Genomic DNA, 21,075 nt, shown 5'->3' with positions numbered 1-21,075 from the left:
CATAGTCAGGGAAATAAGCTGACGCATTAATCCAGTTTGTGCATAGAGCCACTAAACAACAACAATACCTTTAGATGATGCACATTGTGCACTGTGCGTGTCCACTGTGTAGAAAAGAAGAAGTAAACAAATATCTAGAGCTTTTCAAAGGAGAACATCCATCTGTTCTGATGGGAAATTGAACTAATGGGACCTATGAACAGTCTGAGGGCAGACAGGGACAAAAGTTTAGGATGTGCTTGAAGGACTAGTATGATACTGTGGTTTATTTTGGGATATTAATGGGCTGTCTATAGATTTTCTTTCAAGAAACTAATACTTTTAGGCATGGTTTCACAGACAGGGCTTAGCCTAAGCCAGAATTAAGCCTTAGTTAAATTATGGCATTTAAGTAGCTTTTATAAACGAAAAAACAAAACGTTACTGTTGAGACAAACCAATGGCACTGACATATTTTAGGATCTGTCAGTGCAAGTTGCTTTCAGTTAAAAAAGCTCAAACATGCATTTTAGTATAGGACTACTTTAAGCCTGTGAAACCGGGGGTAAATAAGCAAGGATACATTCAATTTATATAAAATCACAGCAAAGACATGTATAATGCTGCAAAGCATTCAAATAAAATGGTGAAAAAAACTCCATGTCTACATGCATAAATGCAGTGAGTTTGCTGATTAGATATTTGGGTTAACAAGCAGTTGAAAAGCTGCAACTAATAAAATGGCCGGTGTGTGCATTTCTCATATCACTGTTTTTACTATATGTTTTTGATTAAATAAATTCAGCATTGTCAAGCATAAGAACATCATTCCAAAATATACAAAAAAACTTACTAGCTGAACTTAGTGTACATACACGTAGCTGTTGTATATAATTATACGAATTACATATCATAAGCAAATGTTTAGATGTTTTATTTGGATATAATCCTTAATATCATTCAGATAAAAATGCTTTTATTAAGTTGCATTAAGGTCGAAACATTTTAGTATAATGTTGAAAGTACACATGCCAAAATATTTGGAAAATATCTGATTGTAAAATAAAATGATCTCATTCATTAACTAATAATATAATATAATATAATATAATATAATATAATATAATATAATAGAATAGAATAGAATAGAATAGAATAGAATAGAATAGAATAGAATAGAATAGAATAGAATAGAATAGAATAGAATAGAATAATACAAACTGTTCAGGTCTTATTTTGGCTCATTATTCCAAGAAGAATTGCTCCAGGTTGTTCAGATTGGTATATAGGTTTTTGGTAAGCAGAAAATAAAGAAATAATTCAAAATAACTGGCTTTATTTGAAGTAAGGGAACAGGGAGTCTCTCAAAGAGAAGAAAACAGAGAATAAGAGGCTGCATCTTACCTTTCTCTTGTTGGTGGGGCAGACATAGAGGTAACTCAAAACGGTCTTGACTCCCACTTTATCATTCAGTCTCTCATAAGTGCTGCCATAATCAGTTGACCTGCAAACAGAAGCAACATTCTCAATATGGTATTCAGAAGACAATTAGTTTCTTTTGGGTGTGTGTGAGAGAGAGAGAATGTATGCGGATATCCATGCTCCATTCATAACCTGGCCGAAATGAGTACATTCCCTAGCAAAATGAAACGAGATTGGAATTTGCAGACCTCAGCCGAACTCAAACGGTTGAACAGATTTCTGCAAATTATATTCATGAGAGTGTTTCACAGTTTTTTGTTCTTTTTCCTGGCTATTTATATTTCCCTGATCCTCATCGACGAGCGAAAAAGCTCGCTAAGACAAACACAGTCTGCTGAGCATATGCTGAGCAATTCTGCCTTGTTCTACAGATAGCAAAACGAACATCATCCTCCAACCCCTGGGCATAACAGTGTCAACTGATCCAGAGCATACACTGATTTGTTTAGAAAGGCTAATGATATTTACAGTCTTGCAATGCAGACATGAGTATGGACAGTAGGAGCATGTCCCTAACAGAAATAACAGAGACTACTGAATGATCTCTACCCGCATTTATAACCGATGTATAGAAAAGAAGTATTTTATTTCTCATAATAAATTGTGTGCAAATGTGCAATGGCATGTCATGAGAGGTGTTTGTATTCTATTGGCCCTGATTTAATGATCTAAGCGCATGGTCTGAAGCACATGGGCATGTCTAAATCAACTTTTGCTAGTTTAACGACAGAAAAAATGGTTGTACCTCTCTTAATGAGTCATAGGTTTGTTTTGGGCGTAACGTGCAATAAACCAATTCAAGTGTTTCCCTTTAAAAGCCAGGTATATGCTTGCACAATGACTGATTGCTATTTACATGGCGGAATATAGAAACCCTCAACAAAATAACAAAAAAATTTGTGGTGGGCATAGATTATTTTTTTTAATCTAGATTAATCTCACTGTAATCTTGGAATTAATCTAGATTAATCTAGATTAAAATGGCTCATTTGAATTCTGCCGAAGACATTCAGAATATGTGTGCTACCCAAATAATGACTAAAAGTAAACCACCATTTTGTCCGACAAAGCAGTCAGGAGTTAGAAGATTAACATCAGTGTAGTTAAACTTGAAAAATTGTGTATATTGACATATTTCCGCGTTTGAAACGACATTGATTCTCATGTTCATTCATGTTTATTTGATGCTATAAAAGGACTCGTAGGAATAGATGATCGGTTTACGAGCCTCTTGAGCTGAGGCGCTACAGCAATCTGTCACGACCATGGTCACGACACATTAAAGAGCAACAAAACGTTTTTTATTGTTTGAATTTCTAAAAAAAAACTACACAGTTTTAAAGCTGGGACTTTGTTTAATATCATAAGTAACCTGCTTTGTCTTGTCTGTCGACGTGTTGTCAGTATCCTCTTTGCTCCGTGATGCATTTATCACTGCGTGTGGCGTGACAGCGCCAGGGCTTGTCGGACAAAGCAACAGTAACTAAGGGGGGCGGGTTGTTGCGAAGGGTCAATTTGGCTAGATATACATCCGCGCTAAAATATCAAAGTGAAAGTCATCATAGCTTGCGTAGTATAGACCCAGCTCCCAACCCAACTTTGATAATATATTAACGGCGATATTTTTTTTAATCGCCCGATAAGAGTCTCACGTTACCGCAGCACGTTAACGTCGATAACGGCCCACCACTAAAAAAAATACTGCACCATTGACTTTAGACCAGGTTTTTGTTGGACTGCGCCATTGACCAACAAAAACCTGGTCTAAAATTACCTGGTCTGAGTTGCCTCAAAATAGCAACACGCCAACAATGCTCCTGAACAAAACCTTGTTTTCAGACCAGCACGCCCATTGGCGAAACAGATATTTAAACAACGTAGCACTGGACGTGAAAATGTTAACTAGCAATGCACCAACGAGCTGAAGCTAGTAAAAAAACACTTTTGTGCTGTGCCATGTGCCATGATAGGGCCTTGTGTGTTTATCATTGCAACCAAAACAACAGGTGTTATTGCTGAGAAAATACATTCTAAACTAGTGAGAAGCAGACTTGAGAAATATTAGGTGGCTGAACTTTACAGGTCACATGGAGAAGCAGTAAAAACAACAAAAACACCTGACAACCACAGTGCATATATAAAGCTGTTGGTTTTACAAAGTAAAATCATTTTACACTGTATTTAAAGATACACTACATTTTATTTTATGATTATTATTATTATTTTAAAATAACTAAATAAATAAACTTCATTACTGACCACAAGTAACTTGCAATTTTCTGCAAAGCAGATAAAAATGTCAATTTTTATACTGTATAAAATAAACAATGGAAACACTTTACAATATGGTCTCACTTGTTAATATTAACTAATGTATTAACTAACATGAACTAACAATAACCAATATATTTGTTACTGTATTTATTAATCTTTGTTAATGTTAGTTAATAAAAATACTGCCATTCATTGTTTGTTCATTTTAGTTCACAGTGCATTAAATAATGTTAATAAATACAACATTTGATTTTGATAATATATTAGCAAATGTTGACATTAATGTTAACTAAGAATAATAAATGCTGTAGAAGTATTATGTACTCTTATTTCATGCTCACTAAAGTAGTTAACTAATGTTTACTAATGAAACCTTATTATAAAGTTTGCCTAAATATGTGTGTGTGTGTGTATGTGTGAATATATATATATAAAAAACTATATATATACTAAGATAAAAAAATAAAAAATAAAAAGTCTCTAAATGCTAAAATGAAACGTATGCCAGTGAATACAGAAACATTACAAAAAACTCACTTCTAGTTTTTTGTGTACTTGAAATATAACGACAGTTCTTCTGTCAACTTTACAAAATCCCTTTCCTGTACCCGGTACTTGAGCTTCTTATTCGCCAAAAGCTTAACAGAGTTTTTGGAGGGCTCATATCACTTTGAATTCCTTTTCCTAAACTTGCTCTCCCTTCCCCTCCAACCCCTCATTTTATCTCACCAACTCTCTCTTGCCATTCCTGCCATCTCTATTTTTGCCTCCACCTCTCTTTTTCTCCTGAGCGTTGCCTATTTCAGCTGACTAAAATATGCCTGTGGCCCATGTCTCGCCCACCAATTTCTCTCTTTTATTCAGCCTCTGTGTGGGAATATAATGTTGTTTAACAATACACATAAACATATATTTGCTATTTAAGCCTTAAGTTCAGCCAAAAAATATAAATTCTTTTTACTCACCCTCATGTCACTCTAAACACAAAAAGTGAATTTTTGAAGAACATCTTGGCCTGATTCTTTCAAAATAACTGACAACTCTCATTCAAATGTTGTACTATATTAAGTATTACAAGCCACACAAAAGCTACACTAAAAAAAAAAAAAAAAAAAAAAAAAAAAAAAAAAATATATATATATATATATATATATATATATATAAATTTATATATATATTTTTTTTTTTTTTTTTTTTTTTTTTTTTTTGGCATTTATGGTTTAAATGAGGAACCTTTAACATCCATGAAAACTTTTTATTGTACAAAACGTTCTTCTGTTTCATCAAAATAAATAAATAAATAATAATAATAATAAAACATTTTTTTGAAGAGTTTATGTGTGAGAAACAGCTTGAAATTCATGACAAGTCACCAATTCACTGATGTGAAGTAGCAATCTGATTCATGAATGAATTATTATTTTGAGTTGGATCTTTTCATTTAGACAGTTGAAAGCTTGTCTGATCAATTCATTTGCGAATCGGGTTCTCAAGTTCAACTCATTCCCTCGTGATTCAGTTGCTTAAATTTCAGTATGTTCTTCAGACAAAAAAAACTATAGTATAAGTTTTAAGTAATTGTAATATTTAACAAAAAAATACTTTTGTGATGCTTTTGCATCCTTTTATAGCAGCTTGTTTCTTCATTCCTTTCCAGAAAATGTGACTCAGTGAAATGTAGCTCTAACATGTTATGTACCATTACATATGCTTTTGTTTAAACTACTTGTGAACAAGTTATAGTTGAAAAAAATCACACATGACAGCCTCACAAAAAACATTCACATTTCTGTGGGGACCTACGCAAAGTAAATAATTGATGCTTTCCCAATGACTTGCATGTAAAATATAGCCACAGAAAAAGCAAGTGAATAGGCCCAGCTTCTTAAGTCTGAATTATTTAGTAGGAGAAACGAGCTGTTAGCCAACACAAACCTCTCCGAATCACTAATACTTCTCCATCTACGTTAGCTTGCTGTTCACAGCAATAGTGCAGAGACAATAGTGTTTTCAACACCATCACTGACCCCATACCAAAGTGACAGTCTCAGAAACACAGATGGAGGCACATCCCACAAACTGCTTCCAAACAGAGGCAATCTAATTTGAGGCACCATGGAGGATTCCCATTTTCCATCGCTCAATTCCTTTTTGCCTCTTCCTAGGAGCGGTTCCCCGCACCAATAGGGCAGTAATGGATTTCAGTGAAATTACAATGCAATCTCCCCATTACTGTTTTATTCTGGAGTGGCAGCAAAATAAAGGCACAAGGATTATTCACAGTAAAGAGACCATCACGTCTTCTATAATATTAATGTAAGAGGAAGGTGAAGTGAGAAATAAATAGAGGGAAATGCTGGGGTCTAATGCTATTTCATGCATTCTGACTTATTTACACTGTTAAAGAGTTGCATTCTCATGCTAAACATGGCCAAAGTTTCAAAACATGAGTTAGATGTATGACAGAGTATTTCTGTGCCAAATACACTACTTACAGTTTCGGACTGGGTTTCGGAGAGATTTTTTTTAGTATGGCCTGTATGATGTCAAAAGAGAGCAGAATTCCTTGTATAGGCACTTCTCCCTGATAAGCGTGCACACATCACCCAGAACAAGAGCAAGAGCATGCCCATCAACGCGCTTCGTTAGGGATACGGAAGCCGAGAGATTTTTCAACAATGGCTGTGTCCCAATTCAGGGGCTGCACCCTTTGAAGGCTGCATACATCATTGAGGCAGTCTCATTTAAGAAAAATAAGCATTAGATTGCAACGTAAGAAAGATATTACAGTATTTTACATCTCACAATAAATATCAGCCAATTTTATCATGGTTGCTTTTCTTAAATATGACATCCTTGATGAAGTATTCAGCCTTTTTATTTATTATGATGTTGCAGCTAGCAGATAGCCTGGTAATACCAGACTCTGCTACTTCACTTTGCTTCGTAGACAGAGTCTGGAATGGCATAATAGAGAAGTGTTTTCTCTCTCGCTAGGGGGCGCTTGTCTGAAGTTTAAAATCATTGGTTACCCGTAAGCCAATCAGATACGTTTAGTTATGACGTATGTTATGTGCCTGTACAGCCGCATCGAAGCACAGACATCATGCATCGAACTCAAATCTATGATTGAACTTCCACTGTAAATCTGTTGTAAACACATGATAAAACAAATGTTTATCAAACACTCTTCTTGTTCTGGCTTCAGTTTGGAAAAGAGTTGAATGTTCTCCATAACAGAGCGAATTGCATCTCGTGTCTCATTTCCCATTTCCGCGGTCGTTTCGGTTTTCGATTTCTCTAACCTACAATGTAAAACTCGGCGCTTAGCATCTACGTCACGGCTCTCAGCCCGCCCTCTATTCGTTGATTGGCCCGGCTGTTTCCAGACCGGTGGTAAACAGAAAGCTTTGACGCTGTATCAGACTGAGTACAGAAGCGAAATGAAATTGAGCAGAAGTAGGAAGTCTGACGTAGTCAGGCTAGCTAGCAGACGACCTCTATGCAAAAGCTGCACGCGCTCGTGACTCTTTAGCTCCGCCCACGGCACTGACGGCAGACACGCCTCCAGGAGCTCGGCTTTTTTCGGAAAGATCTATCTTTTATAAATATGATAAAACTAAAGACTTTTCAGGGATATGAAAGATGCATTGTTACTCTATATATAGTCAAGATTAACATGAGATTGGCAGAAACTGTGTGTGATTTCCCCACCCCCCCTAAACTATGTTTATTTACTATATGTTTATTATTCATGTAGTGGTCTAAATCACTTATATCACCCAGAGTCTAATCTCTGACTATATTAGCTGTTAATTTCAAATTATTTACAACAGTCTTGTGATATTATGGCATCAGTGTTATGCCAATCAGATTTTTAAAATTCATTAAATTTTTAAAAGTCAATAAATGTTTGAGAAGTGTTTGAAGTCATCAAGAAACAGCATATGAATCTCAAAAATGTTGACAATAACCAAAAAGCTTTTTTGTGACATTCAGAGTTGATCTGTTTATCCAGAGCTCGACAATAGGACTGCCCGATGGCCCGGGGCCAGTGTGAACTACGCTCGGAACAGTAGACGGAACGGTCACTTGCCCGATTGGGCCGCTGTAGGGTGTGCGATATATATCGTCTATGATATTGTAATTGTTGATCAATGATCTGAATATTACTGAGTATGTCCCCCACTTTACAAAAAAACAAAAAACAAAAACACACCAATTGAGTACATGCATGCACTACATGACAGTCTAGTAGTAGACGTGCGCGTGCATATCTAGTGTAGGCTACGCTATCACTGTGTGATTTATTCTATTAAAATGCCTTTAGAATGCCCCCAGAATTCAAGATAGGGGAAAAAATGCCCCTGTATATTTTTCATATTTATATAATTTAATATAGTTAACCAATATTACACAAAGAGCACCATTTTTCTCCAAATATTAGCATGATTAAGTTACAAATGTGATATTGATTTTATTCAGTGTACAGTTTAATGAACAAGAACTTAATATCAAGTGACTTACATTTAAGACACCAAATCGCCTGTTTCACTGTATTTCGCCAACGAAAATAGTTCCAAATTCCACAGAATTGTCTTGCCTCTCTGAGCAACACTTCCTGAATGAATCAGCCGTTTGAATGAATCGGTTGAATCTCAATGACTCGCTCATTAGGCCTAACAGTGATTCGCTGCCACCTACTGGCGGGTTTAATTTCACATTTAAAGTGTTTTCATTTTTTTAATAATTTCAAATAACAGTAATTTAACGTTTTATATTTTCGACATTAAAAACATTTTTATGCATCTGTAACTGCTCTTGACTGATTAACTTTAATGAAGTTTAATCTATTCTATAGTTATATAGTTATACATTAGATTACAATTTCTGTACCTGGAAATCTCCTGTTTAAACCTACATGAAAAACTTGAAAAGCACCATTTATTTCATTTATGTTTGTTCTGTTGAATTTATTTGTGCTATTACTCGTGCTATTACTATTTGTTACTATTTTGTTACTTACTGTTTATTTGTCTAACAATATTTAAAATATAAATTAATCTAGTAGCTTTTGGTGTCATAATCCTATTTATTGAGGTTAAATGTAACAAAGACAACGAAAACAATAACTATGCTTATTTTATAGGCCCCTTTTCTTGTCTTTTACTTTTATTAATTTTTTGTTGTGGGGCCAGTAAAAATTTTGGCGGGGCAAGTAAAAATTTCAACCACTGGTCCGACTGGGCCAGTAGAAAACAATTCCTTAGCATTGAGCCCTGTTATCTGAATATTTTGTTGATTGTCACCATTGTTAAGATACATACACTGATTCTTGACGTCTTTGTATGTCTATGATCCTGTCAAAATATTTACTGCATAATGATTTCAAAATATTTTGAAAATCTTTCAAATAGACATGTGCGATATTCGGTAATACAATATATCGTGATAATGAATATGCACGATATTGTTATCGCGGGAACTTCAAAATACTGTGAATAATTATTTATAACAAATTATTCACATGTTTATAATACATTTTAAGAATACTTTTTTATGCTGCGTCAAAGGGACGTGCACTCAGATGAAAACAAGCCCAACGTGCACAAGAAGCACATGGCGGAACAAATGAAGGAGACGCGGTGAATGAAAGTGCACATTGACTCTCCGACAGCAGAGGGTGCTGATGGAACAGCAGAAATTCTGTGGTTACCCCGGAAACAAATCAACTGCTACTGAACAGTATCTAAAATGCTTCAAATAACCATTCAGATTTTTTTTTTGCTTTTGTAATATTGTTCATCACAGAACCAAATACTTAATGCTAAAAGACTTAAAAGGCTATTTATTTTCAAACTTAAACATTTTTATATTTTAATCTGGGTTACAACATGGCCTATAATGATTGAAAATATTGTGATTATTTGTTATTGTTCAGTAACACTTAGTGACATAAGGCTTCATTATTTAACATGTTAATTCATTAATACTGACAGCTGACAATGAAACATACTTATAAAGCATTCATTAATCCTAGTTAATGTTAATTTCTTAATTAAAGTTTAATAACATTACTAAAAAGTTTGGATCAGTTGTATTTTTTAACTAAAATTAACAAAAAATAATACCTTCTGTAACAAAACATTCTTAATCTTAGTTAATGCATTAACTAAAGTTAAATATAATGAGACCTTAATATAAAATGTTACCAAAACACTACCGTGATAATACTGTGATAAAAGCTTTAGCAATTATCGCAACATGAAAATTTGACAACATCACATGCCTACTTTCAAAATATCGAAGCACTGCTGGATTGTATGCAGTTGTATTTTAGGGCTACAATAAACAATGTGAAAATTAATAACTCATATAATATAATAATTTAATAAGATATTAGACTCTGGTTGATTTAAAAAGTGAAAAAAATATAATTTAAAGTTGGTTGACAATGAATCAGGCCACCAATAAGTAGCCAACATCATCTGACCAGATTTTGTCTTGTTTTTTTTGTGTTTTTTTTTCCTAACAAACATGCTTTAGAAACACAGTTAAAACAGCCAGAGAACAGCTAATGTAAAAAATATATAATAATATTATAAAATAATAATGTAAAAAAATATATATATATACATACACACACACAGAGTATAGAATCCAGCAAAACATAACTATACCAAATATAACTTGGAACAACATACCAGAAAAAAAAAAAAGAAAAGGCAAAAATATCTATATTATTGCAGAATAATTGCTCACCTTGTGACTGCTGTCATACATTTTAGAAGATGAGCCCACTAAATGGATTAATAAAAAAAAGAAAAATGAAGTACAGAATCACTATAGTTAAGGTAGCGCAGCAGGAAATGAGCTCATAGTATCTTGTCTTGTCATGAGCCTCTAATTTAAGAAGATTGAGGTGGTTCATATTTTTATAGTAATATCATGACATTCTGAAAGAATCATGTTCATAATGTTTATGTTAGTGGTATCATTATTTTTATGATGTCAGATGACACACGAGTTGAATTATGAAGGTGTGAGCCATTAAGTGTAACATGCTAAAAGTGGTGTGACAGTTTCCTGCATTTGCATGCCGTTCTTTTCACCCTCGTGACAAGAGCTGTTATGTTTATAATGTTTTTCTTGCACACAGCTAAAAAAGATGTGGTTTGTCATGTTATTCAATTATTCAATTCCCACCAGAAAAGCTCTGTCGAGATGGCTGGTATAATTATGTTTATACACCTGCTCGCGAGTTTGGAGAATTGCGTCTGGGACTTTAGAAAACCATTAAGAATAACCGAACATCAAAAAACAGTAGGTTAGGAGAAAAACACAAGTCAGAGACATAAAAGACCAATAAAAGCAAATGCCTGAAGCAGTGGCAACATTAACATGGCCTAAAAACTCAGCATGGACTTTTTCTAGCCTTCCAGGAGTGAAATGAATGCAGTGAAACAGGACTGCATCAAAATCCCAGTGTGAATTTAAGGTTGGAAACTAAAAAGAGACTTTGTTCTGCGGTGGCACGTGTGTGAATGTTTCACACTGAAAGCCACAGGGATGGGCACACTTTGGTGAAGCATAGGCAATGGCTGTAAGGCACATTTCGCGTCTCATATGGTATCACTGTACCTTGTCTTCCATTTTCACGTTGAAGATTGGAAAACACATCTGGGAAATATGGCATTTCAACAGGAAAAACAACAACAACAAAAAAACTGTTTGTGTTCTACAATGTGGAGATACTCAATGCCAAGATGTGATTCCTGACGACTGACCATGTGCCATCTTTGTTTCTGTGAAAATGGGCTTTGTCCTCTGAATCTGGAACTGCACAACACCATGAAACTCAATACAAACTTTCAGAGAATGTAGGAAGCATGGGAGAGGGGGACAACGTGAAAAGAACATGAAAATGAGAGGATTGGTGGCCAGGTATCACGTTAGGGATTGTCTATGAGGAGAAGCCAGATGGTGAGGCAGTAAAGTAGAACAATGTGGAGGCATGTGCACCAGGCTCCAGGGATGGCAAAAGAACAATGAACATAGCAGAGAACTTCAAAAACAAGCCACTGTCTTACCAAGAGAGGCTGAACCTCCTCAAAAAGTCAGTCAAAATAAACGGAATAACTGTGGTTGTAACAATAATTGTTGTTTTAATCAATTCCTTACTAATATGTACAGTAAAACTCTGATGCATATAATGTATAAAAATTATTTTGTTTGATATTTTTTTCTTTCATGTGCAGAAACCTTGGCCCTAGGCGTATGGAATCATGAAATCCGGAGGAGCTCCATGTACCTCTGATGTGTAAATTGACCAGAATGAATATGCAAATGGTGTAACGTCATTTATTCCCGGCGTCTGAAAAAGGCAAAAGGGAGAAGAAATGAGATTCTCCTCCTTCAGAATAAATAACTAATTGCTATCAGTGGTGAGCTTTCAAACTTGTAAGCTTTCAATATCACTTCAGTGCATCATCAAGCCTGTGGTTAACAGAAAAGGAAGCAAAAACAGAAACTAACAGAGACTTTTAAATTTAGCTAAATTACTGATGGAGTCCAAATTATAGTAGAACTTCAGAAGAAGAAGTCAGCCATTGTATGTCAGAGACATGTATAAATTTGCAGTAATAAGTATTACTAATGTTTATAATGATCATAGTTTGGAGATGGTGCTTTGCTCCATTTGTTTTAAGACTCAGAGAAGGGAGGGAATATATTCACATGTTAGCATAATACAAACAAGATTTGATGGTAAATGTATTATTACCATTTATTGTTACACCATCTTAAAGGGAAGCAACATGACAAAATATAGACTGATTATAATTAATAAAGCTGTTATATATCAACTGACACCCACAACAGGCAATTGTGGTGTAAATAGCTTTGTTAATTATAAATATGAAAAATATACTTTAATTCAGCAAAAAAAAAAAAGCATTAAATTGATCAGAAATGACAGTAAATACATTTATGATGTTGCAAAATATATTTCAATTAAATGCTGCTATTTTGAACTTTCAAAGATTATTGAAAATACACTTAAAATAAATAATAATAATAATAATAATAATAGGTTAACTATGGAAGCGTTTCCGCCACTAAAAAAAAAAGCCACTAAAAAAAAAAAAAGATTAATTGCGACTTTTTATCTCAGAATTCTGACTTTTTAACTCGCAATTGCATTTATATCTCACAATTGCGAGTTATAAAGTCAGAATTCTGAGATATAAAGTCGCAATTGTACAGAAGAGGATTAGGGCCAAGCAATAATAAAAAAATAAAACCATCTTGAGATTAAAGTTGTTAAATTTCGAGAAAAAAGTTGAGATAAAATGTTGAGAATAAACTCGTTAAATTACAAGAAAAAACTCTTTAAATTTCGAAAAAAAATCGAGATAAAATGTTGAGAATAAACTTGTTAAATTATGAGAAAAAAATCTTTAAATTTCGAGAAAAAAGTCGAGATAAAATGTTGAGAATAAACTTGTTAAATTACGAGAAAAAAACGTGTTAAATTTCGAGAAAAAAGTCTAGATAAAATGTTGAGAATAAACTCGTTAAATTACGAGAAAAAAGTCGAGATAAAATGTTGAGAATAAACTCGTTAAATTCCGAGAAAAAAGTCGTTAAATTACGAGAACAAATTTGTTAAATTATGAGAACAATGTCGTTAAATTCCGAGAAAAAAGTCAAGATAAAATGTGGAGAATAAAGTCATTAAATTATGAGAAAAAAGTCGTAATTTAACGAATTTGTTCTCGTAATTTAAGCACTTTTTTCTCTTAATTTAATTACTTTATTCAACATTTTATCTCGACTTTTTTCTCGAAATTTAACAACTTTTTTTCTCATAATTTAACGAATTTGCTCTCGTAATTTAACGACTTTTTAACAACTTTAATCTCGAGATGGTTTTATTTTTTTTATTATTGCTTGGCCCTAATCCTCTTCCGTACAATTGCATGATAAAAAGTCAGAATTCTGACTTTATATCTCGCAATTGTGACTTTATATCTCAGAATTCTGACTTTATAACTAGCAATTGTGAGATATAAACACGCAATTGTGAGTTAAAAAGTCTGAATTCTAAAAGCAATTAATGTTTTTTTTTTTTTTTTTTTTTTTTTTTTTGGCGGAAACGGGCTTCCATAGTTTAGTAAGTAATATAACAGTCTGCTAAAAAATACAGCTTTGGTATAAACAATAAAAGCAAAAGTTGCAGAAAACAATGAAAAAATTACATTATAATAAACAACAGTTATTTTAAATATAATCTTTTGTTTTTGACAGGAAAAAAACAAATCTTATGAACTTTTGAATTGAAATATGGAACAAATTTTATTCTCATCTCAGTTGCCAAGTCTAGGGTCCAATTAGTAAAAGATCTGGAAGTGCAGTGTCAACGTTTCCAGTGTAGACGTGATGTAAGACGTGCAAGTTTGATCAATATTAATTTGGACATTAGCCTCTCTGGAAAATTCCCTCACGGAGCACGACTACTACTCAAGACGAACTCCCAGAGATCTTGTTTAGACCTCTGTGTTTGCACCTCAAAATATGGAAAAGGTTCCTGATCTGTTCCTGGATACACACACATAGCTCTACTTCACTCATGTCAGCTGGCCACTGTCCAGCAGATAGTGTCCGAGTTTGCTCTGATAACACCGGAAAAAATCGCAAAGGTGAGAGTTGTGAAAAAATGGAAGGAAGGAAGGAAGGAAGGAAGGGAAAGATACCTACTGGATCAATCGCTTGGCCTTATATTCCCCAGGGAGACTTGAAAAGATTGTGAATGGAAACATTTTTTTCTTACTTGAACTTATGTTAGTAAGATGAGACTAGAGAGACCTGAATCTTTCTCTTTTTGGCAGCCCTGGGGCTAAAGTGAACCTGGAGGATGGCAATACACATTCAGTATTGTTTGGCTGTGTGGAAACAAAGGTGGAAAGGGAGCTGAACACGGGTGAAACACACAAACGATGCATCACTGCCGGCTTTAAGATTCTGTTGTGATATATTATGCCGGTTGAAATCACTGGCGGAGGATATTTGTGTGTGAGGTGGAGGTTAATCTGACTCCAGGCTGCTGACACTGACATAAATCAAGCGTCTGCACTGACAGACTACTTGTGTGGTGGTGGTTTGGGGCAGAAAGACAAGACAGGAAGACAGGGAGCATTTGACCAGAAACCTGTTACCGACAACCTAACAACCACTATGAGTCTATATTGTGTGTTTTACATTTACTCACTGTAAACCCTAACGCTCAAAATACTTCATCGGTTTGAGTATGACAAACTTAAATTAAACAAATTAGTTCAGTTAAATTAATTGTTATGAGTATTTAGAATTTTCTTTTTCTTTTGAGTTCACAGAACTGATATATTTCAAGTAAACTGAGCTGTTTCATTGTTCTGAGTTGTATAAACTAATTTCTTTTAATTTAGACTAACTTAAGTTTAGCTGAAGCTGAGCTGGGATTTTTCGTTTCCAGCACGCTTTGCCCATGACACTCGAAAGGAAGAGTAAATGCTAAAATTAAGTTTCATATAATGTTTTTGTGTAGGGGAGATTTAGTAGTGATCAATGTTTTGTTAGGCTACTTTAGAAGAGTTCCTGTTAATGTGGGTTTTTGGAGAGTTACCATCATGGTGACAAGTGGTGCATGTTGCTTGCTTTGAGAGCAGGTAAGTTACATGTTTTAAGCAGCAGTACTCATTCAGCTCATTCAGTAAGTGCTATACCATGCAATTGTTAACATGGTAGCAAATTAGCAAGTTTACATTTTTCTGAATTAGCTTGTTATAGATAGCAGAATATTTGTTGAGATAACCTGATCATTTTAAAATTAAATGTATAAATTAGTGTACTCAAATATTTAAAGTTAAGAACAATAAAAATGTATGAGTACAAAATAAAAATCTTACTTAAACTTTGAGTTTCTTAACTAAAAAAAAAAAAAATCCATTCAACTAAGTTTTGACTTATTAGGGTTTACAGAGAAGTAAATAACTAATTTGATTTGCAAGAACTCAAAATAAAAATGTATGAGTTAACTCAGTACTTCAAGTTAGGAGCAATTAACATGCACAAGTACAAACTTAAAACCTGATAGTTCTGCTTACTTAAGATTGAGAACATCATAACTCAAAAAATTTTATGTAACTGATTACCTCCAATTCTTTGAGTTAGCCCAACTTATTCGGGTTTACAGTATGGTTAACTGTGAAATAAATTAATCTTTCAAAATAAACTATCACTAAATAACTAACTAACTAGTGAAACATTTTGAAACATTGTTGACTTTGTTGCTTGGAGACTTGCAGATTTTCTGTCTAAAATGTAAGTTACTTCTGTTTGTTTGTTTTTTTCCTTTTATTCTTTACTGTCAGTTTTGTCTAATTTAATGTCTTCTTGCTGAAAAAAAAAAATCCATTTATTTTAAATGTATTAATTAAACACCATTTGTGAAATATATTTCAAACTGTGCAGCTTGTTGAGGCAACGCAACTTTTTCCAGCAGATGATAAAAGGAAGAAAAAAGCCCTAAGACTTACATTAAGAAGAAGGACCAGAGCCACAGGGTCCAAGATTTCATAAATACTTGAGCTCTATTGATTTAAAACAATGAGATACTACCTAAAAAGCATTCAAAACAAACTACCCTAGTATAATGATTGCCACTTTTAAAACCTAATTTGTTCAAAAAGACAAACTTTTAGGGTTTAAAATATAGGCTGCTGTTTTTTGAGGATGTCACCAGGGGCAGATGAACATTAAAGGAGGATAACAGTGATAGGACACAAAACAGGAAGTTTTGCTGAAACTGAGTGACACTTGATACCATCTGACAGCTAGAACATGTTGTGTTATAAAGACTAAAACCCTCCTGAACATTCTTGAGCTTCTCTGTATAGATCCAGTTATTATCTCACTGGTAATTTGTACATGATTTTTGGAAAACCTCGGTAATAGCTGTTAGCTTCACGCTGTCAGGATGGAATACTAGTTGCACTGGAGTAACACACTTTTGTTCATTTTTAAATCCTATTGTTGTATCTCTACAGTTCCATCAGAGAGCTCAACCAGACTTGACTTCACACCCAGATGCATGACTGAAAGTTTTATGATGACTATGAAAATCCATTCTGCTAAGCCGAGACAAGGAGGGAGGAGACATGACGGATGTGTTTGCTATCACGGTATCCAAGGAAAAGGCAGCAAATAAAATTTTCATAATCTGGATTTCATCAGCAGAGCTTATCTCAGTAAGAAGAGGGCTTTTGTACATGCTGTCATTGTGTGTAATGCTGGAATATACATTCACAGCAATACTTTCACCTATCAACACTTTAAAAATGTTAGTAATTTTACTGGAAAAAGACTGTTGCATTTTTTATGTTACATTTTGTATTGTTTAGTTAATGTTTATTGTATTATTTTGGTATTATGTGTTAAAGGATTAGTTCACTTTCAAATAAAATTTTCCTGATCATTTACTCACCCCCATGTCATCTAAGATGTTCATGTCTTTCTTTCTTGATGAAAACATTCCAGGATTATTCTCATTATAGTGGACTTCAATGGCCTTGAAGCTCAAAATTACAGTTTCAGTGCAGCTTCAAAGGAGTTTAAATGATACCAGACGAGGAATAAGAGTCTTATTTAGCAAAATGATCAGTCATTTTCGAAAAAAAAAAAAAATGTAAATGTATATGCTTTATATAAACACATGATCGCCTTCCAAGTGGTTCTGCCGAAACCGCACTTACGTATTCTTCAAAAAGCTTACGCTGTATGTTCTACGCCTTCACTATTCTACTTACGGAAAAAATGGAACTGACCCAGCGTTCGTTCCGTAAGTAGAATAGGGAAGGCGTAGGACATACAGCATAAGCTTTTTAAAGAATATGAAAGTGCGGTTTTGGCCACATGGAAGGCGATCATTTGTTTATATAAAGCATGTAATTTTTTTTATTTTTTTTTTTCTTAAATGACCGATCGTTTCGCTAGATAAGACCCTTATTCCTCATCTGGTATCATTTAAAGCCCTTTGAAGCTGCACTGAAACTGTAATTTTGACCTTCAACGGTGGAGTCCATTGAATTCCACTATAAGGAGAAAAATCCTGAAATGTTTTCATCAAAAACCTTAATTTCTTTTTGACTGAGGAAGGACATGGACATCTTGGATGACATGGGGGTGAGTAAATTATGAGCTAAATTTTATTTGAAAGTGAACTAATCCTTTAATATAACTAATTGTTTGTGGAAATGTCAGTGTTAAACATCAAACTTCCTCACTGAAACTGCACAACTACTTTCTATGTGCAAGTCTCAAAGGAAGAAATACACAGAAGGTGAAGTTACTCCACAAATTGAGTCTAATTCAGTCTATTACAATTGTTTGCGCTGTACCCCTGTGCTTATTTTGGCAAATCCGTGACAGCGGATCAGAGAGAAATGTCATAGGCGGTCGTTTAGTCTGTCACCCATAAACAGTCAGTAGGTGTGACACCCTCATCCGAAATCGAGTTGGCTAGTGGGACGCCGCCTTAAGCAATTTCCTCACGACACCGCAACAAAGGCAAACGTATATCCTCACACACACAAAGACGCTTTCAATCTGGCACGAGTATACACCTTTCAATTTCCTCTCAGACACACAGCAGAGACAATCACACACACGCTCACACAATTCAGGCCTCAGGCAGACTGTCAGCGGCAGCGTCTCTGCTCTAATAACAGAGCTCATTGAAGCATAATTGAAAATGACTTTGGAGAATTGCCACATTAAGGGAGCATGGTGGATATCTGCAGGTGTTGAGGAGAATTGTGTTCGAGAAAAATAGAGAGAGAAAGAGATGAAAGCGGTGGAGGGGTTTCCCGACAGACGTCGAGAAGAAGCCAAATGCGGAAAAGGAGGGTGATAGGGAGGAACAAAATAGAATAGAGAGTGGATAAATAATAGAACTCGAGCATTTACATTTATAGATGGCCCGCAACCGGCAAGGACGTTCCCTTCTCTTCTGTCATGCTCTGAAGGTGACCTCAAGAAATGAGACACATCTTTCAGAGGAAAGATAGAGAGAGGTGAGATGAGGAGAAGAGGAAAACAATGATGCACGGTTTGCTAAAACGACAGCTCTCCTGCAGATGTGCATTTGCGAGGTGTTTCGGATGTCTAGTATGAATGCTGAAGCAAAGCTCTTCACGCTGCCAACACGAAGGTCAGAGAGCTCCAAAAACAAAGCACTAAAACACAGGGACCAAAATAATACATACAAGTGCAAAAAGATGGAGGAAAAAAACTAAAGTGGGTCAGAACCAGCATGTAAACTGAAAAAAAAAAAAAAAAAAAGTAAACACTAAAAAAGTACTCCAATAACTGTTGCAGATGTAGGGGAGCAAACACCCTCTACTATTCACTACAAGCAGAAATAAACTCACCACGGGTCATGACCCTTACCTTAGAGTCTGTAAAAAGATCAATTAAGTATAATTTGTACATAATAAAATGCACGTTAAGGGCAAAAGGTCACGCAAGTTACATAATAAATCCTGCTTTTTTGACTCAAATCCAAGTTCAGCACCACACTCTTCAAATGTCTGGAGCAGTTTCTTGACTTGCAGGTCAAAATGTCAGAGGTTGTTGGTCTCTCGGAGCCAGAGCTTTGACTTATGGGATAACGGGATATGGTCGGGTCCACGTTGCAGCTTATTCCAATATTGCAAGAACATATTTAGGGTGCTTTCACATTAGCACTTTTCGGGTTCAATTGACGTCAGAGTTTGGTAAGTTTGGATGATGTGAACGGAGTAGACAGCTGCTGGTTTGATGATGCAAACGAACTGCTGGTGGACCCAAATAATATAATATGAACACAGTCCAGTGGGAGCAGGGGAGGGGGGAGCAATCGAACTCGGATTCGGTCCAGGCAATTGAACCAAGTGTGAAAGCACCCTTAAACAGGAAAAGATCGACTTGATCAACATGTAAAGCAACCAAGCACAGTTTGTTGTGTTTTTACACGCAATTTGGGGTGGTTTTCCGAAATGGATTAAATAACATGCATATGGTCAATAATAGAATGTTGGGAAACACTTTAGAATAATGGTCTGTCATTAATAGGTTACTATGCAGGAAGTAATGTGGGACATATGGGCATTAACACTTCAGCTACTACTATTAACTAATATAGAAACAAGATTAACTAATTAGCAAATAGCAAATTTAGGACTGAGATAGCTCCATAATCAATGATTACTGAATGAGATTAGCTTCATTAAGAACTATTAACTATGACAAATTATAAAGACTTACTAATTAATTACTAATCACAACATTAGACAGATGCAAATGTCTTCAGGGCAGCTGCGATAACAGCAATATTGTAATATCTTGTTACCAACAAGCCAACCACAGAGGAATGCAAGCAACCGTCGCAACTGCAAAGTTCACGTTTGTTTCTATTTTTCATAAGGTTATGGCCTTCTTGTTTTACACTTCATGCATGTGTATTGAATGTAAAATAAGTTAGTGATAACAAGTAACAATTCCACCAACTGGCTTTTAATCAACTGAGCGTGTGTGATTATCTGCATCTGTCCTTCTCCAGGTCAAGTCATATATTCATGAAAAAAAAAGTTCTTTGTTGTAGCATCCTTTCAACATTTAAGGGTATTTCAACAGTGGCGTAAAGCAACAGCTTCAGCGTTAACCCGGTGATGCATTGCTGGTCGGTTGAGCCTGGTAAAGTGGTGCTCAAAGTTCAAATCATTTCAACACCTTGATTCATTTAAGGGTTAGTTCACCCAAAAATGCAAATTCTGTAATTTATTACTCACCCTCATGCCGTTCCACACCCGTAAGACCTTCGTAAATCTTCGGAGCACAAATTAAGATATTTTAGTTGAAATCCGATAGCTCTGTGAGGCCTCCATAGGGAGCAATAACATTTCCTCTCTCAAGATCCATTAATGTACTAAAAACACATCTAAATCAGTTCATGTGAGCACAGTGGTTCAATATTAATATTATAAAGCGACGAGAATATTTTTGGTGTGCCAAAAAAAAAAAAAAAAAAAAAAAAAAACGAGTGATGGCTGATTTCAAAACACTGCTTCATGAAGCTTCGAGGCATAATAAATCAGCGTGTCGAATCATGATTCGGATCGTGTGTGAAACAGCCAAACTGCTGAAATCACGTGACTTTGGCGCTCCAAAACGCTGATTCGACACGCTGATTCATTGTGCTCCGAAGCTTCCTGAAGCAGTGTTTGGAAATCGGCCATCACTATATAAGTCGTTATTTATTTATTT

At 34.9% G+C, this 21,075-nt stretch overlaps 1 protein-coding gene across 1 annotated transcript in view; it reads right to left on the bottom strand.

Annotated features, from left to right (window-relative positions):
- Positions 1-21,075, bottom strand: part of sorcs3a (sortilin related VPS10 domain containing receptor 3a) — a 282,904-nt gene that overhangs the window by 140,051 nt on the left and 121,778 nt on the right. The window contains exon 3 of the mRNA XM_067402597.1: positions 1,384-1,483. Within this exon, the coding sequence (XP_067258698.1) occupies positions 1,384-1,483 (100 nt within the window). The remainder of the gene's footprint in view (positions 1-1,383; positions 1,484-21,075) is intronic.

The sequence above is a fragment of the Chanodichthys erythropterus genome, chromosome 12, assembly GCF_024489055.1.
Source record: "Chanodichthys erythropterus isolate Z2021 chromosome 12, ASM2448905v1, whole genome shotgun sequence".
Lineage (NCBI taxonomy): Eukaryota > Metazoa > Chordata > Actinopteri > Cypriniformes > Xenocyprididae > Chanodichthys > Chanodichthys erythropterus.
Note: the sequence above shows the minus strand (reverse complement) of the source record. Positions and strands in the feature narration are given on the sequence as shown.